Source organism: Pieris napi, chromosome 5 (genome assembly GCF_905475465.1).
Source record: "Pieris napi chromosome 5, ilPieNapi1.2, whole genome shotgun sequence".
NCBI classification, from domain to species: Eukaryota; Metazoa; Arthropoda; class Insecta; order Lepidoptera; family Pieridae; genus Pieris; species Pieris napi.
The window spans coordinates 10,559,769-10,578,027 of NC_062238.1; the positions used below are offsets into that span (position 1 = coordinate 10,559,769).

Below are 18,259 nucleotides of genomic sequence, written 5' to 3' on the forward strand. Positions count from 1 at the left end.
TCTATGACAGCGGTTGAGGAATAATGTAAATAATTAAAGAAAAAATCCTGTATTCGTGTACTATAAAGATTACATTACAGTACAGTACACGACCTCCGACTTTGTCTCTAATCTGCCTTACTATTTTTAAATCTTCCCCGCTATCTCTTTTATTTCATCTTCCTAGGGTTCTGGTGGACATCCTCTATTTTTTTCCCACTGGGCCATTCGAAGTAAGGGTTTCTTTGATCCATCTGTCATCACAAACGCCCCATTTCCACTTTAAATTTTTTGAGTGTCCGTTATTTTTGTAAGTTTCCCATTGCAGTGTTTTTTACTTCGTTAATTTTTTAAATTTTCGTTCAGTAGTTCCAGATTACTTTCTACATCCACACTTATGCCGTAAGTATAAACTGAATGTTAACAACTTTAATAGTGTCTAAATAATAAATCGAATCGCCGGAACGTGTTACCAGATTGTAATTTGTCTAGGGACACCGCTGACCAACACAATGAAGTCGTGTCGGGTTATATGTGCATACTAAGTCATTAGATAAATGTTTTATCAGATAAACTTGCGGACTTACAAAAGCTATAATTTTCAAAGATCCGTAGATTGAAACGAAAGGTGAAAATTATTTAATTCTAAACTTCTAGAACGATCATAAACGCGCATTCGTTATTCACATAACTCAATGTTTCGAGTTCTATGTCGCAGACAACTAGCTTAATTAGCCGTTAAATTAACAGCCTAGCCTTTAAACTAAACGCCGCCGTTTAACTAGCGGCCTGAAAGATGTTCAGCCAGTTGATTAAACAGCTAGGCAAATGACTCGGACCGATAACGTTTCATTAGTTGCCTAACCTGTTGACTGTTTTAAATATGACATATGATACGTAGAGACGGAATCATCTAGGGATTGATGAATAAGGATGTCAAAAGAAACAATTATTAGTACGAAGGAACTTTATTAAGTAATTAACGAAGACTCTTAAGATAATATTTAAATTCATAAGAATATAACCTCTTCGATACTTGAAAAAGTGCGATCAAGTTTTGATATGAATTGATAAAATTTAGTCCCAAACGTGCAATTCAAATATTGAAAGATATATTTGTAAATATTTCATACATTTATAATTTTAATTAGTTTAACTTGAATATTAATAGGAATATTAATACGTATTGGAGCAAGAAATAGAAAATATTAATTTACTTACAATTCTTAGGACTAGCTTAAAGATCACTAAGCGATTACAATTATATGGAACGATAAAAATATTTAAGTTCACAATTTTAACCTACTGATTATAGTGTAAAATATTTGGCATAGAAATAAAATATTAAATTTTAATTAATAAAATTACATTGCAAATAAATGCGCTATTTTTTATTTACAATTATTTTATACAATTAACAAAAATAGTTATTTTATAAGTGTGATACGAATTTTTTATTAGATAAATCAATTTAATATTACACATGATATACCCAAAAAAATTGACGATCGAAAACAAATGAATACCTATAAAATAATACTGAATAGCTAAATATTAAAATTTCAAAGGATTCGAAACAATTTCGTATTTAAAAATAGCTCTCATTAAATGCTGTTTCAATTGTAGAACTGTATTTACAATACACAACCAAGTTTAAATCAAAATGATTAAGCTTTAAAAAGTTCGAAATCATTAAAATTTTTAATAAACGAAAACAATATCCGAATATGCTTTAAATGTTCACATCAGTTTTAATTCTGCAATTAGGCCAATTCACTTGTATCGATTAAAGTGATTGATTAAAAAGCATTCAAAAGTTTTCTTGCAATATTACTTTGTTAAAAGCCTAAAGACAATTTAGCGCTAGCGTAATTTGCGCGAAGATGATAACTATATATATCTCGAGAGTCAAGACAAAGCTTATGAAAAATTATAATTGAGAATTACAATTCAAGTTTTTTATTCATAAGTCAATGTTCCATTTATCTGAAATGGGATAAACTTTCGTTTTTATTAGTAATTATAAATATTTTCTCACTGTTTGATAAGTTTTTTTTGCTAGGTTTCATAGTTTGAGATCATACGGGAAGACCGGCGTCAGGGTTGAGCAGCGACGCGGTTTCTTCTAGCAGATTCTCGGGACGCGCTGTGTACTTCCGCAGTACGAAGAGTTATTCCAAATATGTCTTCGTGGTAACGATTCTCCTCCTAGACATGGAAATGCTTTTACTAAAAGAGTACATGGAGTTTACTCAAATTAAAATTTGATTTTAAATTATTTTTTGGATCTGGTCATTTTCAAGTAGTAATTGGATGACAAACAGCGAAGGATTGATCTTTGGTGATCTTTTCACGTAAAATTTAAACTCGAAAAATTATTGACAGTGGTTTTGGCCTAGTGGCTTCAGCGTGCGATTCTCATCCCTGAAATCGTAGGTTTGATCCCCGGCTGTGCAATAATGGACTTTCTTTCTAGTTTTTATGTGCGCATTTAACATTCGCTCGAACGGTGAAGGGAAACATCGTGAGAAAACTGGAGTCAGTCTTAGACCCAAAATGTCGACGGTGTGTGTCAGGCACAAGTGGCTGATCAACTACTTGATTGAAAAATGATAATGAAACAGATTCAGAAATCTGAGGCCCAGACCTAAAAGAGGTTGTAGCGCCACTGATGTTATTTTATTTAATTATTTTTATTTCCTCTACCGTAATAATTATATAGCCATTTCTATTCTTACCTTTAAAATATACATGAAGTTTTGTACTTGCTCATCAGTCATGTTACCATGTTTCTTGATAATTCCTTTTAATTTCTGATGGACGTCTTCCGCCATTTTACAATCTCCACATACGTAGAAATGTGCTCCGGAGTTTATAAGCAAATCATGTATTTCGGCTCCTTCGTTTTCAGCTAGTTCTTGAACATACATCTAAAAAAAGAAAATGTTCATAATATCTAAGTGACGACAGTTTTCTCGTGTTTTTGGACTGAGTGAAGTAAATATATACATGAATCTCAGACGTCCCAGAATTCCCTGACCAATGCCACAAATATTTATTTTCTTACCTTTGGAATATTCTTCTCTCGTGACAAAGCAAGGAACACTTTAGACAAAACCCCATCCTTTACCGCTTGTTCCTTCTCTTCTCTGTATAGATCCATAGTTTTGGTTCTACATCCGAAGAACAACCATACTGCACCAGCGTTTGCGCGTGTTCGAGAATTCAACAATGCTCTACGGTGATGCCAAAAGCCTCTAAATGGTGCTATTCCAGTACCGGGCCCAATTAGTATGAGAGGAACTGACAGATCTTGGGGCAAATGGAAGTTTTGAGCACTAGAAGAAGATGTATTATTATTTTTATTGTTATTATTATATTAACATCTCATAATTAAAAATAGGCACGTAATTCAATCATATATATATTATTTATTTAATAAAAAGCATCATCAAAAATGTATACCTCAAAAGTCTTTTTTATAGCTTATAATTTTAGTCTTCCTAGTCACTCATACTAATGTACAATAATACAATTTCAGTTCCAACATCTTAACTTTGAGCTAAAATTATCTATGATAATTATTTTGGCATAACTCAATAGTGACGTAAGTTCCACGAAACTGATTATAACAAATGTACGGAGAGAACGAAAAGGAAAATGTGATTACCTTCGTATGAAGAGATAAACCTCGTCGCCTGGTTTACGATCCATGAGATAATTCGAACAAACACCATAGTGGACTGGTCCTTCGCCGTCTACAATATTACATTATTTTTATTATAAGGACTCCATTGTTGCCATGTAGACCACAAAGATATACGAAATTCGTTTGTATTAATCATATTAAGTACTCTTAAATCTTTTGCCGACCATCAATGTCACGTCATTTGCGTTCCCGCCAAAACGCATCGCCGAGCATAAACCACAGAACATCGTGCGTCCACAGATTATGTTCGTAAGAATTATCAAATTAGAGCTTCTAATATATAAAGATTTAATTAATGAAAGAAGTATGACTAACTAACTAAATGCAAGAATGTGTTTCTATTTGTAACGTTATTAAGAATTATCGAATTATCTTGCCGATCTGAGTCAGTCTATGTAAAATTTTAAATAGTAAAATTTCCCTTATGAGTTGCCTAGAAAAATAGCGACAATATTAAATAGTGTTATGAATTCTTGTTGATGTAATAAACAATATTATCCACGGGTCTTTTGCTTTACAGAGATTCCGTTGCTAGTCCAAATATAAATAGCCAACAATTTCTTTGACTCATTTCCGCAGTGGACTTCAAAGTAAAAATTACAATTATCATTAAAACTCATGTGTGCCATTAGGAATTGATGAGGTTTATGTTATAGTGACTGAGACTAATGTTTCTTTACTCGATGTCGAACGAATTAGATAGCCCCGATGTTCGAGACCGCAATCCGTAATTATTTACCTCAATAAATCAGAATTGTAGTCAAGGACGATGTTGATTTATTATGAGAGAGTTCTTTACATTGTTCTACATATTAATTTCTTAAAGGTGAAATGTATCAACAAATTTTATATTAAATTTAAAATCATATGATACGTATTAAGAATACGGAAATTATATTTAAAAGTGATTAGATTTATGAACCTTTTTATAAAGGTTAAAAATTGGTTTTAATTTTATATGAAAATAATAATACGAGATAATGAGGCTTATTGCTACAATGATGTATTACTTTAATTTTATGAGTAGTCTACCCAGAATTAATTTTGGTGAAATATATATAACTATGTAGTATTTAAAGTAGTGTGTTTTAAGTATAGGATAAATTTTGGAAGTAGGATGTACATATTTGTCTTACCTTGAGTCCTGTATGTTACAACAGCAACTGTAAGATGTAATCGTTTCGGATGAGCTATAGGAGAAGAGGATATTGAGTAGAACCGTGGTTGAAGAGGCGATAGAAGAGCGGCGAGAAGAGAGGCCCTAGGTTTCACTGAAGGAAACTGGTCCAGCACTTCAGACAACGTTGGAAAGTAGTAATGACGCCAATCTTCGTAGGCCGCTGGATCCTGAAATATTATAAGTCTTACATCTGGATTTTCTTACAGCAGTATGGCATACTGATAAAAGATGGACTTTAAAGACATATGGAATCGACTAAGGGGAAGATGGTGCCCTGGAAAACGGTGGAAAGAAGATATAGAAGCGTTAGTATGAGGCAAATGGAGAAAGAAAGCCATGGATGGAGAAATTTGGAAAAAGTTGGAGGAGGCTTTACCCGTGAAGGGGTTGCGATCAATGGTACTTTAGGAACTTTGGACTAACGAGTAACATGAAAAACAAAATCTTTAATTTAAACTCCATATTGTGTGGGCTAAAATGGAAATGGGCCGGTCACATTGGCCGCATTTGTGATGGCAGATAGGTCAAAAAGACCCTTACTTGGAAGGAAGGCCCATTGGGAAGAAGAAAGAGATCCCGCCCACCGAAAACTTGGGAAGATGAAATAAAAGGGATAGCGGGAAACATCTGGAAAATTGTCGCAACAAATAGCGATAAGTAGAAGAATCTGGAGAAGGCCTTCACTCCATCGGAGGTCGAGTACAAGTGTAAAACTTAAAATACATGGACTTACTGTAGTTATAGTGTACTCGAGAGGCTATTTTTATTTTTATTTTATTTATTTTATCATTGTGTGGGTTTTATTCAAAATGCCAGTTATTACTACGAGTCATCGATTTTCAGAAAATATTTAATTGTTAATATTTTCTAGAAAGACAATGCGTCTTCAGTCAATTTATTTAATCAGTGACAGGCCTTCAATGACACCTAACATGTTTTGTTTAGACTGAAATGGAACCCAGAATCTCCAAGACACACATAAATCTAGTAATTTATACGCACATTTCCTTTGAATCTATAGTAAAAATCAGACAAATTAATACTAATTGGCTATGCCAAAAAATAATCTGGAATTGTATAGAAAAACACCTTTTGAATGGCAATCAAGGTTTATAATAATTTACCAAAAACATTCAAAGATCTTCCTACTAGAGTTTTTAAAAATCAACTTAATGTGCTACTTTTGGAAAATATGTCTTATTATATTAATGATTATTTGCGTGAACAAATACAATATGATGATGTATTGATAAAATAATAGATGAATTGACTATAATGATTTAACTCATAGTGCAATTGTAGCTTATTTATATTCTACCTTCTAAGACAAATTTGCACGCCATTATGTGTGGCAGAACTTTAGATTGTACTACCATAACATTTTTGTACCATATTCTTGCAAATAAATTATTATTATTATTACTCATTTTAATAACTGCAAATCCAATATCAATAACGATAATCTTATTTGTCAAATCATATAATTTTAACATATGACTATAAGAGAGTTACTGCTTGTTTCTGTATTGAAAGAATAAGATCCTATCATCACACTATAATTTGCACTCTAGTTAAAAATTAACGGTGTAATATCAATTTTGAAAAACCTTCATTAAAACCTTGAAAAACCGTCGCCTAGGAAGTTGTTATCAGCTAGTTATATTACGTCAACATTATATACTTACGACATACTTATATATTTATATACGAAGAAAATTACACAAATACTAAGCCAATAAACCAGGTAATAAAATCGTTGAATAAATAGTTACCGTAGCTAATGTATTAAGTTGTTTCCTTTCTGTATCATTATCACATGTTTTAGCTAAATATTGAAGCAGTATCGTCGTGGGTGGTGTTGTTATATCCAAAAATCTCGTAAACAAATCGCGAACGCTTACAGCTGGTAGCCTCTCGTGTGGTTCCCATGATTTAACTGGTCCTAAAGTAAACATTATTTGGTAAATACTTAAGTCATAAAATAAACTAGTTTGTGGCTAGCCGGATGTTATCGTACAAAATTATATAATTAATTCATTAAGATGGGGGAAATACGTGCAATTAATGATGAATTTTGAGGGTTTGTTATCCTCTAGCTGAGCATAGGTCATTGATACAGACATTTTTGTAATCACTGTCCGATATCCTTACGTTCAGCCGAGACATTCTTTCGCCTCGTATTATACATTTTTGTTTTATAGAGCAGTGGGCAAACGGGCAGAAGGCTTACTGTTAAGTTATACCGCCGTAGACTTTCCCAATGCCAGAGGAGTGCGAGTGCGTTGGCGGCTTTTTAAGAATTTGTACGCTTTTTCGTGAAGGACCCTACGTCAAATTCGGAAATATTTCAGTCGGCAACACAATATAGTGTTAGTGTGCGGCAAATATATATACAATGTTTTGAATTTTAGAAATCGAATTTAGTACGTTACCACGTGATGTTTTTAATAGAGAGAAAGAAAAAAAAATTATTATACCTGATAAAAAATAATTTTTAGTTTATAAAGGAACGTGCAATAGCCCCCCCACATTAAGATTCCCTGCGTCGTGGGTAAAGTCTTTTCCTTTTGACATATTAACGGTACTTGTAACTGGTACGGTACTTGTACCATTGTGTTTAAAGATATATTATAAACTTACCACTTGAGGTATGTGTTTCTTTCATAAGCTGCAACTGTACTGGTGTATCGAAATCATCAATATCCGTCAACCTAGCTAATAAGTTATCTACTAATTCTATTCGATTGCACGCGATTATTCCAACATGATCTCCTGGATCATATTTAATTTCACTCTAAAATAAAAACAGATTTGTCAGATCCTCCATACATGGAGTTATTTGCATTTATAACAATGCGTAATTTCTTGTTTCGTGTTTTTTCTTTTTATCTTAATAGAACTTAAGTGAATCCGTTAATATCGAGATATAGGTAGTATCGAAATCTTACCTTGGGTTCCAGATCAATGAAAATTGTTGATCTCTCAGCAGTAGCGTCTCCTAAATCTTTATTAGCCTTTACAGTACATGTGATCAATTGCCTATTCAGTGCAGATTGTAAGCCGTTTTGCAATGTTGGTGGTTTAACAGCTGGATATGCGAATCTTACTGTTTCTTCACTTAAAGTTACAGTACCGAGAGCTCGTTTAGCCTCTTGTAGAGTTTCATCGTCATCCAAACAGAACGTCTCACATGCAACCTGTGAATTGTCACTTTTGGTAAATAAGAGTCATTCTAATTGTTATTCGCCATTTACTCTAAAGATATGGTTATTGCTCATCTTCTGATTACAAAATACAAGCCGTAATGGTTACGAGTCGATTCGTTACTGGTTTAATTCAAACATGTAACATTTATTTATTATTTCACCTTTTTCTACAAGTTCCTTCTGCTAATATTTGCCCCTTAGAGGTTCCGTTCCATACTAGTTATTTTCATTATAAAGAAACATTTTACTGTCATCGTGTATATAATAATGTCTAATTTTCAATAAAACTAACTTTGTTATTGTCTGATTGGGCAATTCGGTGAATGAGCTGATATGCTGATAAGATATCTTTATAATTTATGACGAAACTTGGAAAACACAACACGACAGGCGATAGATTAACAATACAAATATTGATCATTCATGACTGTTACTTTCATTTTGTTTACTTTTATAATAACGCTCACACCATGACTTAGTTATGATTATTGGGTTAAATAACAATGAGTAATGTTTGCTTGGAGGCACGCGTTAGAATCAAAAATCAAAGGACAAATAAATGATCAGGAAACAGATACCCAAAATCTAAGGCCAAGATCTAAAGATTACAGCGCCACTAGAGATTTGCGTGTTGTTCCCACGAGAATGTAAGTGCGTGCTCCTATTTCACCATGCTGATAGAGGTCAAATCTTTGTTGTTAATTTATTTTATTATTATTTATTACTTAAGACGTCATGTGGAACATGGTGTAATGGTTGCAGCTCCTTACAAACGTTGTGTAAAACAAAAACTTGGCGATTAAAAAGAGGGGCGGAGAGTTTATTGCCAGTTCTTCTCTTCCGTTCTACTCCCTTGATTTAAGAACTAGCAGTAAATGTAAAATTAGAAGCATTTCATATATATATATATATATATATATTCTTTGTTTTTTTGACGTTGATAAGTGTACATTGTGTTACCTATATGAATAAATGACTTTGACTTTGATTACATGGTTTTAAGTAGCAGCAGTTAAAGAGCTCTACACTTAACCATTTGACGTGGAATATAATTGAGTTATAAGTAAAACAATTGTAAACAACATACAATGTTAAAGCAAGAACTCTCTATAAATCTAGAATTTCGTACTCACATTGAAAACACTAGACGCCCATTTCCTAAACGCTTGATCTTGTCCGCACATTTCATCCCCCATAGCAACATCATGGATCCTCTCTCCACCTAGATCTCCAAGTAGTTTATCAACATATTTGCCAAAGTTACAGAAGTTTGGATACGCACTCGATCCAAGAGCAAATACTGCGAATCTAACATTGCTAAGTGGACCAAAACTATCGATTGATGTTGCATCCGTTGCACTTCCTACAAAAGAATATAATCATATAATATTATATTATATTATAAAGAACCTGAAAAGTTAAAAAAGGATTTTTACTGCAAGATTTTTTTTTACATATAAAAGCCTACCCCTCACACTTTGACATACATTTTCCTTTAGTTTTTATAATTTATGAATCGATATATTTTGTAGTGAAAACATCTTTAGCGGCGTTGTACACTTTTTTTGGAATGGGTAAAAATTTTTAAACTCGCGTCAGGACACGTGACCTGATCGTAAATTCGTAAGACGGATGAAGAGTAAGTACACAGTAATATAAATTGTCATGTTTGTGTACGATAGCGCAATCAATAAATATTGTATTCTACCACATAAATGAAAGTACTTTTATACTGATAATTAAAGCAATTCGTGCAAAATTATTCCAAAATATCAAAAATGCACAACTATAATATTCAAGTTTTCACTTCTGTCGGCACTCCCGGAGTGCAACACGTTGTTTTTTTTTCTTCGTAAGTAAGTGTCACATTAAATCTTATATTTTTTCCTTCCTGTACCAATGTATCAGTGCCATGCATTGATAAGAATTTGTAAAGAAAATATCAACACAATAGATTTAGTGCTGTATCTATATTTTAGCAGGAGACTCAACTGATGTTAATTGATACCGCCGCCCAATGCCAGAGGGTTCATGAGTGCGTTGCTGGCCTTTTAAGTATTGGTACGCTCTTTTCTTAAAGGAAGTTTCCTAAGTCGAATTAGCGTAATATATTTGTGTACATGTTTTAAAATTTACCTTTAAGAGATTCCAATCTACTCAATTGTTTAGGATTAGCTACTGCGTATCTCTGCATTTCGATTTGGCTATTTGCTTTGATAAAGGACTTGGGTGTCAGCATTTGTGATGTCCTATAAAAAAATATAAATCACAATATGAACAGCCCTGTGAACATAGAAGAATGGAAAATTCAATAGTCTTTACTGTCCCCAATTTTTAGTATTTTTTTCTGAAAACATACCCATACATCATTAAAATATATAAAATTCTCGTGTCACAATGTTCGTTCCCACACTGGGAAACGGCTCGACCGATTCTTATGAAATTTTTTATGCATATTCAGTAAGTCTGAGAATCGGCTACTATATATCTTTCAAACCCCTATCCCCGACCGTGATAAAGAGTGTCCACCCCAAAATTTTATTTTTTATTTTTTAGACAATTGTTTTTATTTTTTTATGAAACAGCATACAAAAATACATACAACCCCTAATTTTCACCCCCTATTTTATATTATAGTAGATAGTTATTTTTATTGAACTAAAATTTTTTCCTAGAAATAATATATATGGCAAAACAACGTTTGCCAGGTCAGCCAGTTAAAATATATGTTAATTACATAAAGAGCTGTTTTTGCAATTACTGGCACTACGCGTAATCTAGGGCCTAGGCAGGAGGAAACGAAAAACCAATGAATGAATAAAGTACTTAGTATTTTTATCTTACCCAGTGCTTTCATCTCCAACCTGATCAGCATACAGTATCTCACAAAGATTTTCCGCAAAGGCCTAAAACAAAAGTTTATGTATTTATGTTTTACAAATAAAACAAATACGTTGTAAATTATTGGTATAAAGGTTTCTAAAATCAGATACCTTCCTTTCTCATTATCAAAGCATTTATCTTCATAATAGCTATATATCAGCTAATAGTAGCATTTCGTACGTTAATCGCCTTAGACTTCCCAATCGGATCATTTGTGGTGAATTCAATGTAATTTATTAGATACATAGAGATGTTCACTCTTTTATTTCTATTAACACAATTACAATGTAATATTATAAAGTATATATATAAATATCGCAACGATATCAAAAGAATTATACCGTATTACCTAATAGGGCCAAAACATTATACGTGCTTTCGAATTTAATTTTACGAAACGCTAGTCAAGTTTTCCATACAAAATTTACAAGTATTTAACTATAAGTATTAGCAAACTGTATAGAATATCAATATGGTAATATATTTTTTTGTTTTAAATAAAAATATTCAAAACGACTTTTTTAAATGATATAAAATGGCAATAATAATATGCATAATTAAAATATCTTGATTAAAGAAAAAAGAACGCATCGTTTTCATTCGCTCTTTTTTATTCAAAGTAGCCAGTATCATTTTACAATTGGAGATAAAAACTTTTTGTCAGGTGAATAAAAGGAACACGTTAACAATAAACTTTCATATAGTATCGCTCAGCACGTTAGAAGTGAAGGTCACAACGTATTTTCTGCCTCATTATCAAAAAAGCTTTGAAATATCCGAGCAGGTGTTGCATAAACATATTGAATGCTTTATATAACCCTCTACCATATATCGGGTTATCGATTGGTAGCATTTAAACACTTTATCTTACACTTCAAGCTTCCCAACATAAATTTTGGTAAGGTACGTATGCTGTAAATCGTTAGTTCTAATTTATATGAACCTCTTTTTAATCTGAACTAAACTCGTCTTAAACTAAGATTCTATATATATACCAGTGTATGTTTCTTATTATTAGGAACTACTATTACAATCGTCAATAAATGATAGATCTTTTTAATAGCTGTTTATAATTATTAACCAACTAGTGACCTGTCCCGGCTTCACACGGGTGGGAAGGTATTTTATATGCATTTTTTACACATTGAGTAACATTTTTCTAGTTTCAGTAGGGATCCTTATTTTCATTGCAATTAAAATAGCCTATATTAATCAGTGGTATTGTAGCATTAAAATGGTGAAAGAATTTCTCAAACAGGTCCAGTACTTCTTGAGGCAATTCGTTACAAAATACTTACATACAAATCTTTCCTCCTTATAAAATTAGTTTAGATATAGATTTTCCATAATATAGTCTATTATTTAGGACAGTATCACATTTTATTACAGTACACATTATTGTCCGCCAACCGAAGGTCAATGCTTTGCTTAGGACGATAAACGGTAGATATAACATAATACAATTTTAATTATTTTACCACTTACCACTCCATTTTCAGGGGGATCTCCATTACCAAAGGTTGACGTAACGACTAACAATAGAGCTTCGTGCTCGATACAGGTGATGTCATAATCCATCATGCAGTGAACCTGCAAGAAAAATATATTAGCAATCTTTTAATCATTAATATATTAATAATAATTAAAACATCCCGGATATAAATTTCTTCGTTTAATGAAACTATATCTGACACGAATTTTAGGGCAAGTACCTAAATGGACCTCTTCCTCCATGTGATTTAACTACTAAGTTGGAATATGGTACTAAAATATTATGGTGGTACAATCTAAACTTCGCATATTCTGTCCCACACATAATGGAGTGCAAATTTGTCTTAAAAGAATTTTACATAGAACATTACATTATGAATCACATCACAGTCAATTTAAATTATATTTTTTTATCTTATCTTATATTATCATTTCATCATCACATATATTAAAATATATTATTACCAAATTAATATTAATTATAATGTTTCACTTGAATAATCATTAATAGAACAATATTTTTTTTCCAAAAGTAAAATTAAGTGTAGCAGGAAGATCTTTGAATGATTTTGGTAAAGTATTATAAACCTTGATTGCCATACAAAAAGTGGGTTTCCTATACAATTCCAGATACATTTTTGGCATAACCAAATCCCCATGTCTACTTCGGCAGTTGTAAGTTCCCGTTGACTTAATATATATATGTTTTTGTGAACGCATAAGTTCAAGTTAAAACATACCTGTGCATTAAACGCGTGACCAAATATTACACCCAACTCTTTGGCATACTGCTCCGATTTGCCAGTCTCGGTGGCATACAAAACCGTGGCCTTAATCCTCTTAGAGAGGGCCCGGCCAAACAGTTTGGAGGTGAACTTGACAGCGCGCGCGATCTGCTTGAAGTGGAACTTTCTATTGATGGGCCGTTTGCCAGTAATCGGCTTTGACTTCTGCCATTGATGTGTCTTCCACGCCGGCTCCTGTAATTTCTCGATGTCTATATCGTGTTTTGACAATATTAATAAGAATAATCGTCCAATTATTAAAAAAATCTAATAAAACAGCGTTTTTTTTTTAAAAAAATTCAATATATACTATTCTAGATAATTAATAATTCAGGTTAATAAACTAATAAACTAGTATAATATTATGACAAAAAATACCTGATATTCATAGGAAGGTCTCAAATAGTAGAGTGCCATTTCTTGATGAAATACAGGCGTGATCGAAGATGACATTGGTGGTACGATCCAAATCCAATCAGCTGGACATCCAGATCTGTAGTAAATGTATCTTTAGAAATAAGCTAATGTATCACATAGCCAATATTCTTGGACATTTCTATATTTATTAGACTTGGATTAACCACATTTCATTCATAAATCCATCGAGTTTTGTTTCAAGGGAGAAAGGGTACAGTGTTTTAGACGCTTTCGTTAAATTATAAAGTATATACATATATAAGATATATATATATAAGACATTAGACGAAACGGGTGTGCTTTTATTTTGAAAATTCCTTTACACACAACTGCCAAAACGCCCACGATGGACAATGACCGTCAAAACCGCCATGAGGCCACACCTGAAGCTCTTACATATATGTTTCTATATCACGATATTCTCTTTTACTCTAAATGTATTTGACAGCAGAAGTGCTTAAAACTAAGAGAACAACAAAAGAGTAAAAAAAGCGAAGATACAAGAAGAGGTCCACGGAGGTAAGCACGGTCAGGTGCGGCAAATCTCGCTTTTAATTCAATTCAATTCAATTCAATTCAATTCAATTCAATTCAATTCAATTCAATTCAATTCAATTCAATTCAATTCAATTCAATTCAATTCAATTCAATTCAATTTAATTCAATTCAATTCAATTCAATTCAATTCATTTCATTTCATTTCATTTCAATTCAATTCAATTCAAATTAATTCAATTCAATTCAAAATCATTTATTCATATAATCTTTTATAACAACAAAATGTACACTTATGAACGTCAAAAAATAAATATATATGAAATGCTTCTAATTTTACATCTACTGCCAAACTTGACTGTTTTGAAATCAAGGGCGTAGGACGGAAGAGAAGAACTGGCAATAAGCTTTTGAACAGGACTACAGGAGAAATTTGCATTATATGAGGCCTATGCAAGTAAGGCGACTGAAATAACAAAAACAAAAGAAGTAACACAAATTTAATGCAACCCATAAAGAACACCGCTGGACGTTCAATTATACAATATATTTAGACAAAACTAAATTTAGCCTCAACGTCAATTAGGTCAAAATGTTCGCAAAAGATCGCTTTATTTTCATAATATTATTCCCAAATACAGTTCACACGGAACGTTTACATGTCTTACGTGTTGATGGTTTAATTACTTTGCGTCTGTTTATACACACTTGTTATGACTCGAAAACCTTGATTATGTAGTTAACAGTTATGTAAATTTGTACAGTAAGTAAGGATTCTTTTGATGTTTTAGTGCAACGAGTCTTTATAATACTTTTAGGTATGCGTAACATAACGTTTTCTTGTACGACCAACCGGGCTTCAGAAGATAAACTACTCCTTATATGAATTGTATTAGTTCTTACAACAAACTCCCAAGCGAAATTAGAGAATTATCACTGAATAAATTCAATACTCTCGATAAACGTAAATTAATCGATTAATAAAATTGACGATTATTTGAATGATGCTAATCCTTGGGATTGATTTGCTCCAGCTCAAAGAATTTGTATGACTCAAAACTTGGCGATTAAAAAGAGTGGTGGAGAGTTTCTTGCCAGTTCTTCTTGCCCGCTCTACGCCCTTGACTAGTGCTAAATGTAAATTTATAACCAATTTAACATCTTTTTTGTTGACGTTCATAAGTGTATACCTATATGAATAAAGTTGAGTTTCAGTTTCGAATGGGATTTGGAATTGTACTATTGACGCCTGTCTATAAACCACTAAGCCAACATCGTTATGATATTAATTTCTATAGGATATTGTATGTTTTGAACTTCCGCATTAACTTTTGAACTGAGAAACTTTATGAGCCTAAAGCCGTTTCTTTTTCAATAGAATTCCATTCTAAAACTGTCGCAACTTTTATAACTTTTTTTAGCATATTGTTTTGTCTTGACTCTCGGAAAAGTTTATGATTTATAGAAAAATTTGCTTGCATAGAATTATAATTACGAAAATCTCAATATTTAAATTCTGTGTTTAATAAAGGCGATGCAGGTCTATGAGGGATTGTCAAAGTTTCGAAAGTTCTAAATAATTGAATTACCAAAGATGTAGTCGGAAGCAAAAATGTACCTCCAAGTAGCATCATTCAATCAGTCGTTGATGATTTGATTTTAGTAAAAAAGGTTAATTAATACGGGAATACAATAGGCAACGTTGGGCCCATATTTCAGAACGTCAATCAAAATTAAATCTAGTTAAAGTGCTTTCAAACTATGATTTTATATGATATATATTTGAATACGTTTAAGACGATAATGTCACTAGAAATATGAATTTGGTAATAGACCTTAGACTACGAAAAGGCGCGACAGAAGTCACAGAAGAAATGAAAAAAACACGGAAACATTGAAAAAAATTGTAGATAACGCATGCATCACGCATCATTCTGTTCGTTCACACTTAAAAAAATATTTTAAAATAGGAACCTACAAAAGATTTTACTTACCGAAGTCGATTTTCATTGTCTAAATGTTTTATGAAGCTCTCGGACGCAGTGTGGTGATCAACAATGGTCGCGTTGTGTTGTTGGAAGCTGTGTAGGACGGCTACGTTCACTTCCACTAACGCTTTGTCCTTCCATAGATTCACCGGAGTCCGCGTGTCTAAGCCCATTTTTACAGCCACTTTCTGTTAAAAAGCGTTAAATTAAACAATTGCTGTATATTTCAAGTCCCGCAATCCAACATAAACTTTTCGCGTCATTATAAATAATTAAGTCAGGAAGAGGTATACAGTAGGAATATACGAATAAATAATTTACATCAAATCAATTTTAGAAAAAGGCTTTTTTACTAAGAGTCGGATAGCGCTTAAAGCAATATTGGTTTGGACCGCCGAAACACAGAAACCAGTGATTGGAACATGATGAAAAGTGTTCATAAAAACAATAAAGGGTCGTGTCGCGTTCTATGATTGGACTATACGGATTCATCAAAAAATCAAACAAAACATTATTAATACAAATATTTTCGTGTAGTTAATTACTATACTATAGATTGCATTTTTGCTAAGGTGAAAGTTATAGGTGCATCCATTAGTCCGGTCAATCTAGACCAAAAATGAGAGTGCAGGTACATTAAGTCTTAACAAGCTGAAAATCAGTAAAATTGTTCAAAACATAATTATAATTAATATTTTAAAGTTCCCCATTATTCCCGTGTATGGAATTTTTTTTATTCAATGTCAAAGGTAAAAAAAATGAGTTGTTCGCGATTTTAAGCAAAACGGTAAATTTTATCATAAAAGTACCTTAGACAAAAATGTAGATCATAAAATTATCTATAAAAATTGCCTCAATACTTTTTTTCCTACGAGCCACCGTTATATTTTTTTGACCTTTGACATTGAATAAAAAAAAATCCATACACTTTTAAAAATAATTTATAATTATGTTTTGAACAATTTTACAGATTTTCAGCTTGGGACTTTATGTAACTTCGAATGTCTAAATTGACCGGACTACATTCTATGTACATAAGTAACCCAAGTCTATACAACAGTAAACGTTAGTTTTAATACCAAAATTGCAAGAACAAACCTCTAACATATTCAATCTATTAGTGTCGCAGAAGTTTCGGCATCCAATTTCGGTGCTCATGTACCATCCATTGAAGGCGTTAGCGGTGAACTCAATGCCGCCACAGTCAAATCTCATGCTTGACACAGCTGGCAGGGCGTACCAGCGAAGTTGGAGCTCTTCGAACCATTCGTACCTGATTTAATAAAGTAGTATTTTACATTGAAATATATTATGGGTTCGAGTATGGAGTGTAGTACCATCGGTAGCAGTGATACTAAAGTGATGGTGAAAAGCTTACAAAAAGTTTATTTAAATAAATTTCGGTCAGCATTTTCATTAAAATTTCTGAAATGTCAACTAGGATTATTTCGATTTCCGATCGGCATATGCATTCATAAATAAAACTGTAGCCTGACACAAAAGACGAGGTGTCAAAAATCCAAATTAATTGTGTATAGGTAAACATTTGGTACAGGTAGAGAAAGCTTTATAAAAATTTTTGCCGTTGACCGAAACCAAGAGATGTATTTTTGAATGGTAAGTTGCAAATATCATGAAAGTAAATACATGTTGTTTTCTTTATATATACGACTATCTTAACTGTCTAACTATGAAAAAAATCACCATAATTTTAGTCTAAGTACTACGTATACGTAAATATATGTCGGAGCAGTGACATTACTGTCAGCTGTCATTGTTATATGTCACAGAGGTCATAAATTATATATCATCAAAGTCTAATAATTTTCTTCGGGTTTTGCCTAACTATGACTCTAATTATGAGGATATTTTCCACTCACCAAAAAGGATGTGGGAAAATGAAATAATAGTTTTTTCTATGAATTATTAAGTATTGATAGTCGTTTGTTTAATTTCCGTTTTCTTTATTAATGTACTTACTTATGTTTCCTGTTTCATATACATTGTTTATCTATGTAATCTGTTTTACTTTTGTATATGGTCTAAGTGTTTTGTTTTATAATATGTATGTTAGCTGTAAGATTACTAATAAATAAATAAATTTTAAACCCGATACGATGGTTTAT

The 18,259-nt window shown here is 32.3% G+C and overlaps 1 protein-coding gene across 2 annotated transcripts in view; it reads right to left on the minus strand.

The window, feature by feature from the left end:
• Positions 1-1,941: 1,941 nt before the first annotated feature.
• Positions 1,942-18,259, minus strand: part of LOC125049759 (nitric oxide synthase-like protein) — a 101,716-nt gene continuing 85,398 nt past the window's right edge. For both annotated transcript variants that reach the window (XM_047649206.1, XM_047649204.1), the window contains 16 exons: positions 17,232-17,406; positions 16,140-16,321; positions 13,612-13,726; positions 13,189-13,428; positions 12,443-12,547; positions 10,919-10,980; positions 10,211-10,323; positions 9,208-9,437; positions 7,817-8,065; positions 7,509-7,662; positions 6,641-6,810; positions 4,825-5,035; positions 3,650-3,737; positions 3,047-3,317; positions 2,718-2,909; positions 1,942-2,187 (listed from right to left, as the gene is read on the minus strand). In XM_047649206.1, coding sequence (XP_047505162.1) covers positions 2,077-2,187; positions 2,718-2,909; positions 3,047-3,317; positions 3,650-3,737; positions 4,825-5,035; positions 6,641-6,810; positions 7,509-7,662; positions 7,817-8,065; positions 9,208-9,437; positions 10,211-10,323; positions 10,919-10,980; positions 12,443-12,547; positions 13,189-13,428; positions 13,612-13,726; positions 16,140-16,321; positions 17,232-17,406 — 2,668 coding nt within the window. In that variant the 3' untranslated portion in view covers positions 1,942-2,076. The remainder of the gene's footprint in view (positions 2,188-2,717; positions 2,910-3,046; positions 3,318-3,649; positions 3,738-4,824; positions 5,036-6,640; positions 6,811-7,508; positions 7,663-7,816; positions 8,066-9,207; positions 9,438-10,210; positions 10,324-10,918; positions 10,981-12,442; positions 12,548-13,188; positions 13,429-13,611; positions 13,727-16,139; positions 16,322-17,231; positions 17,407-18,259) is intronic.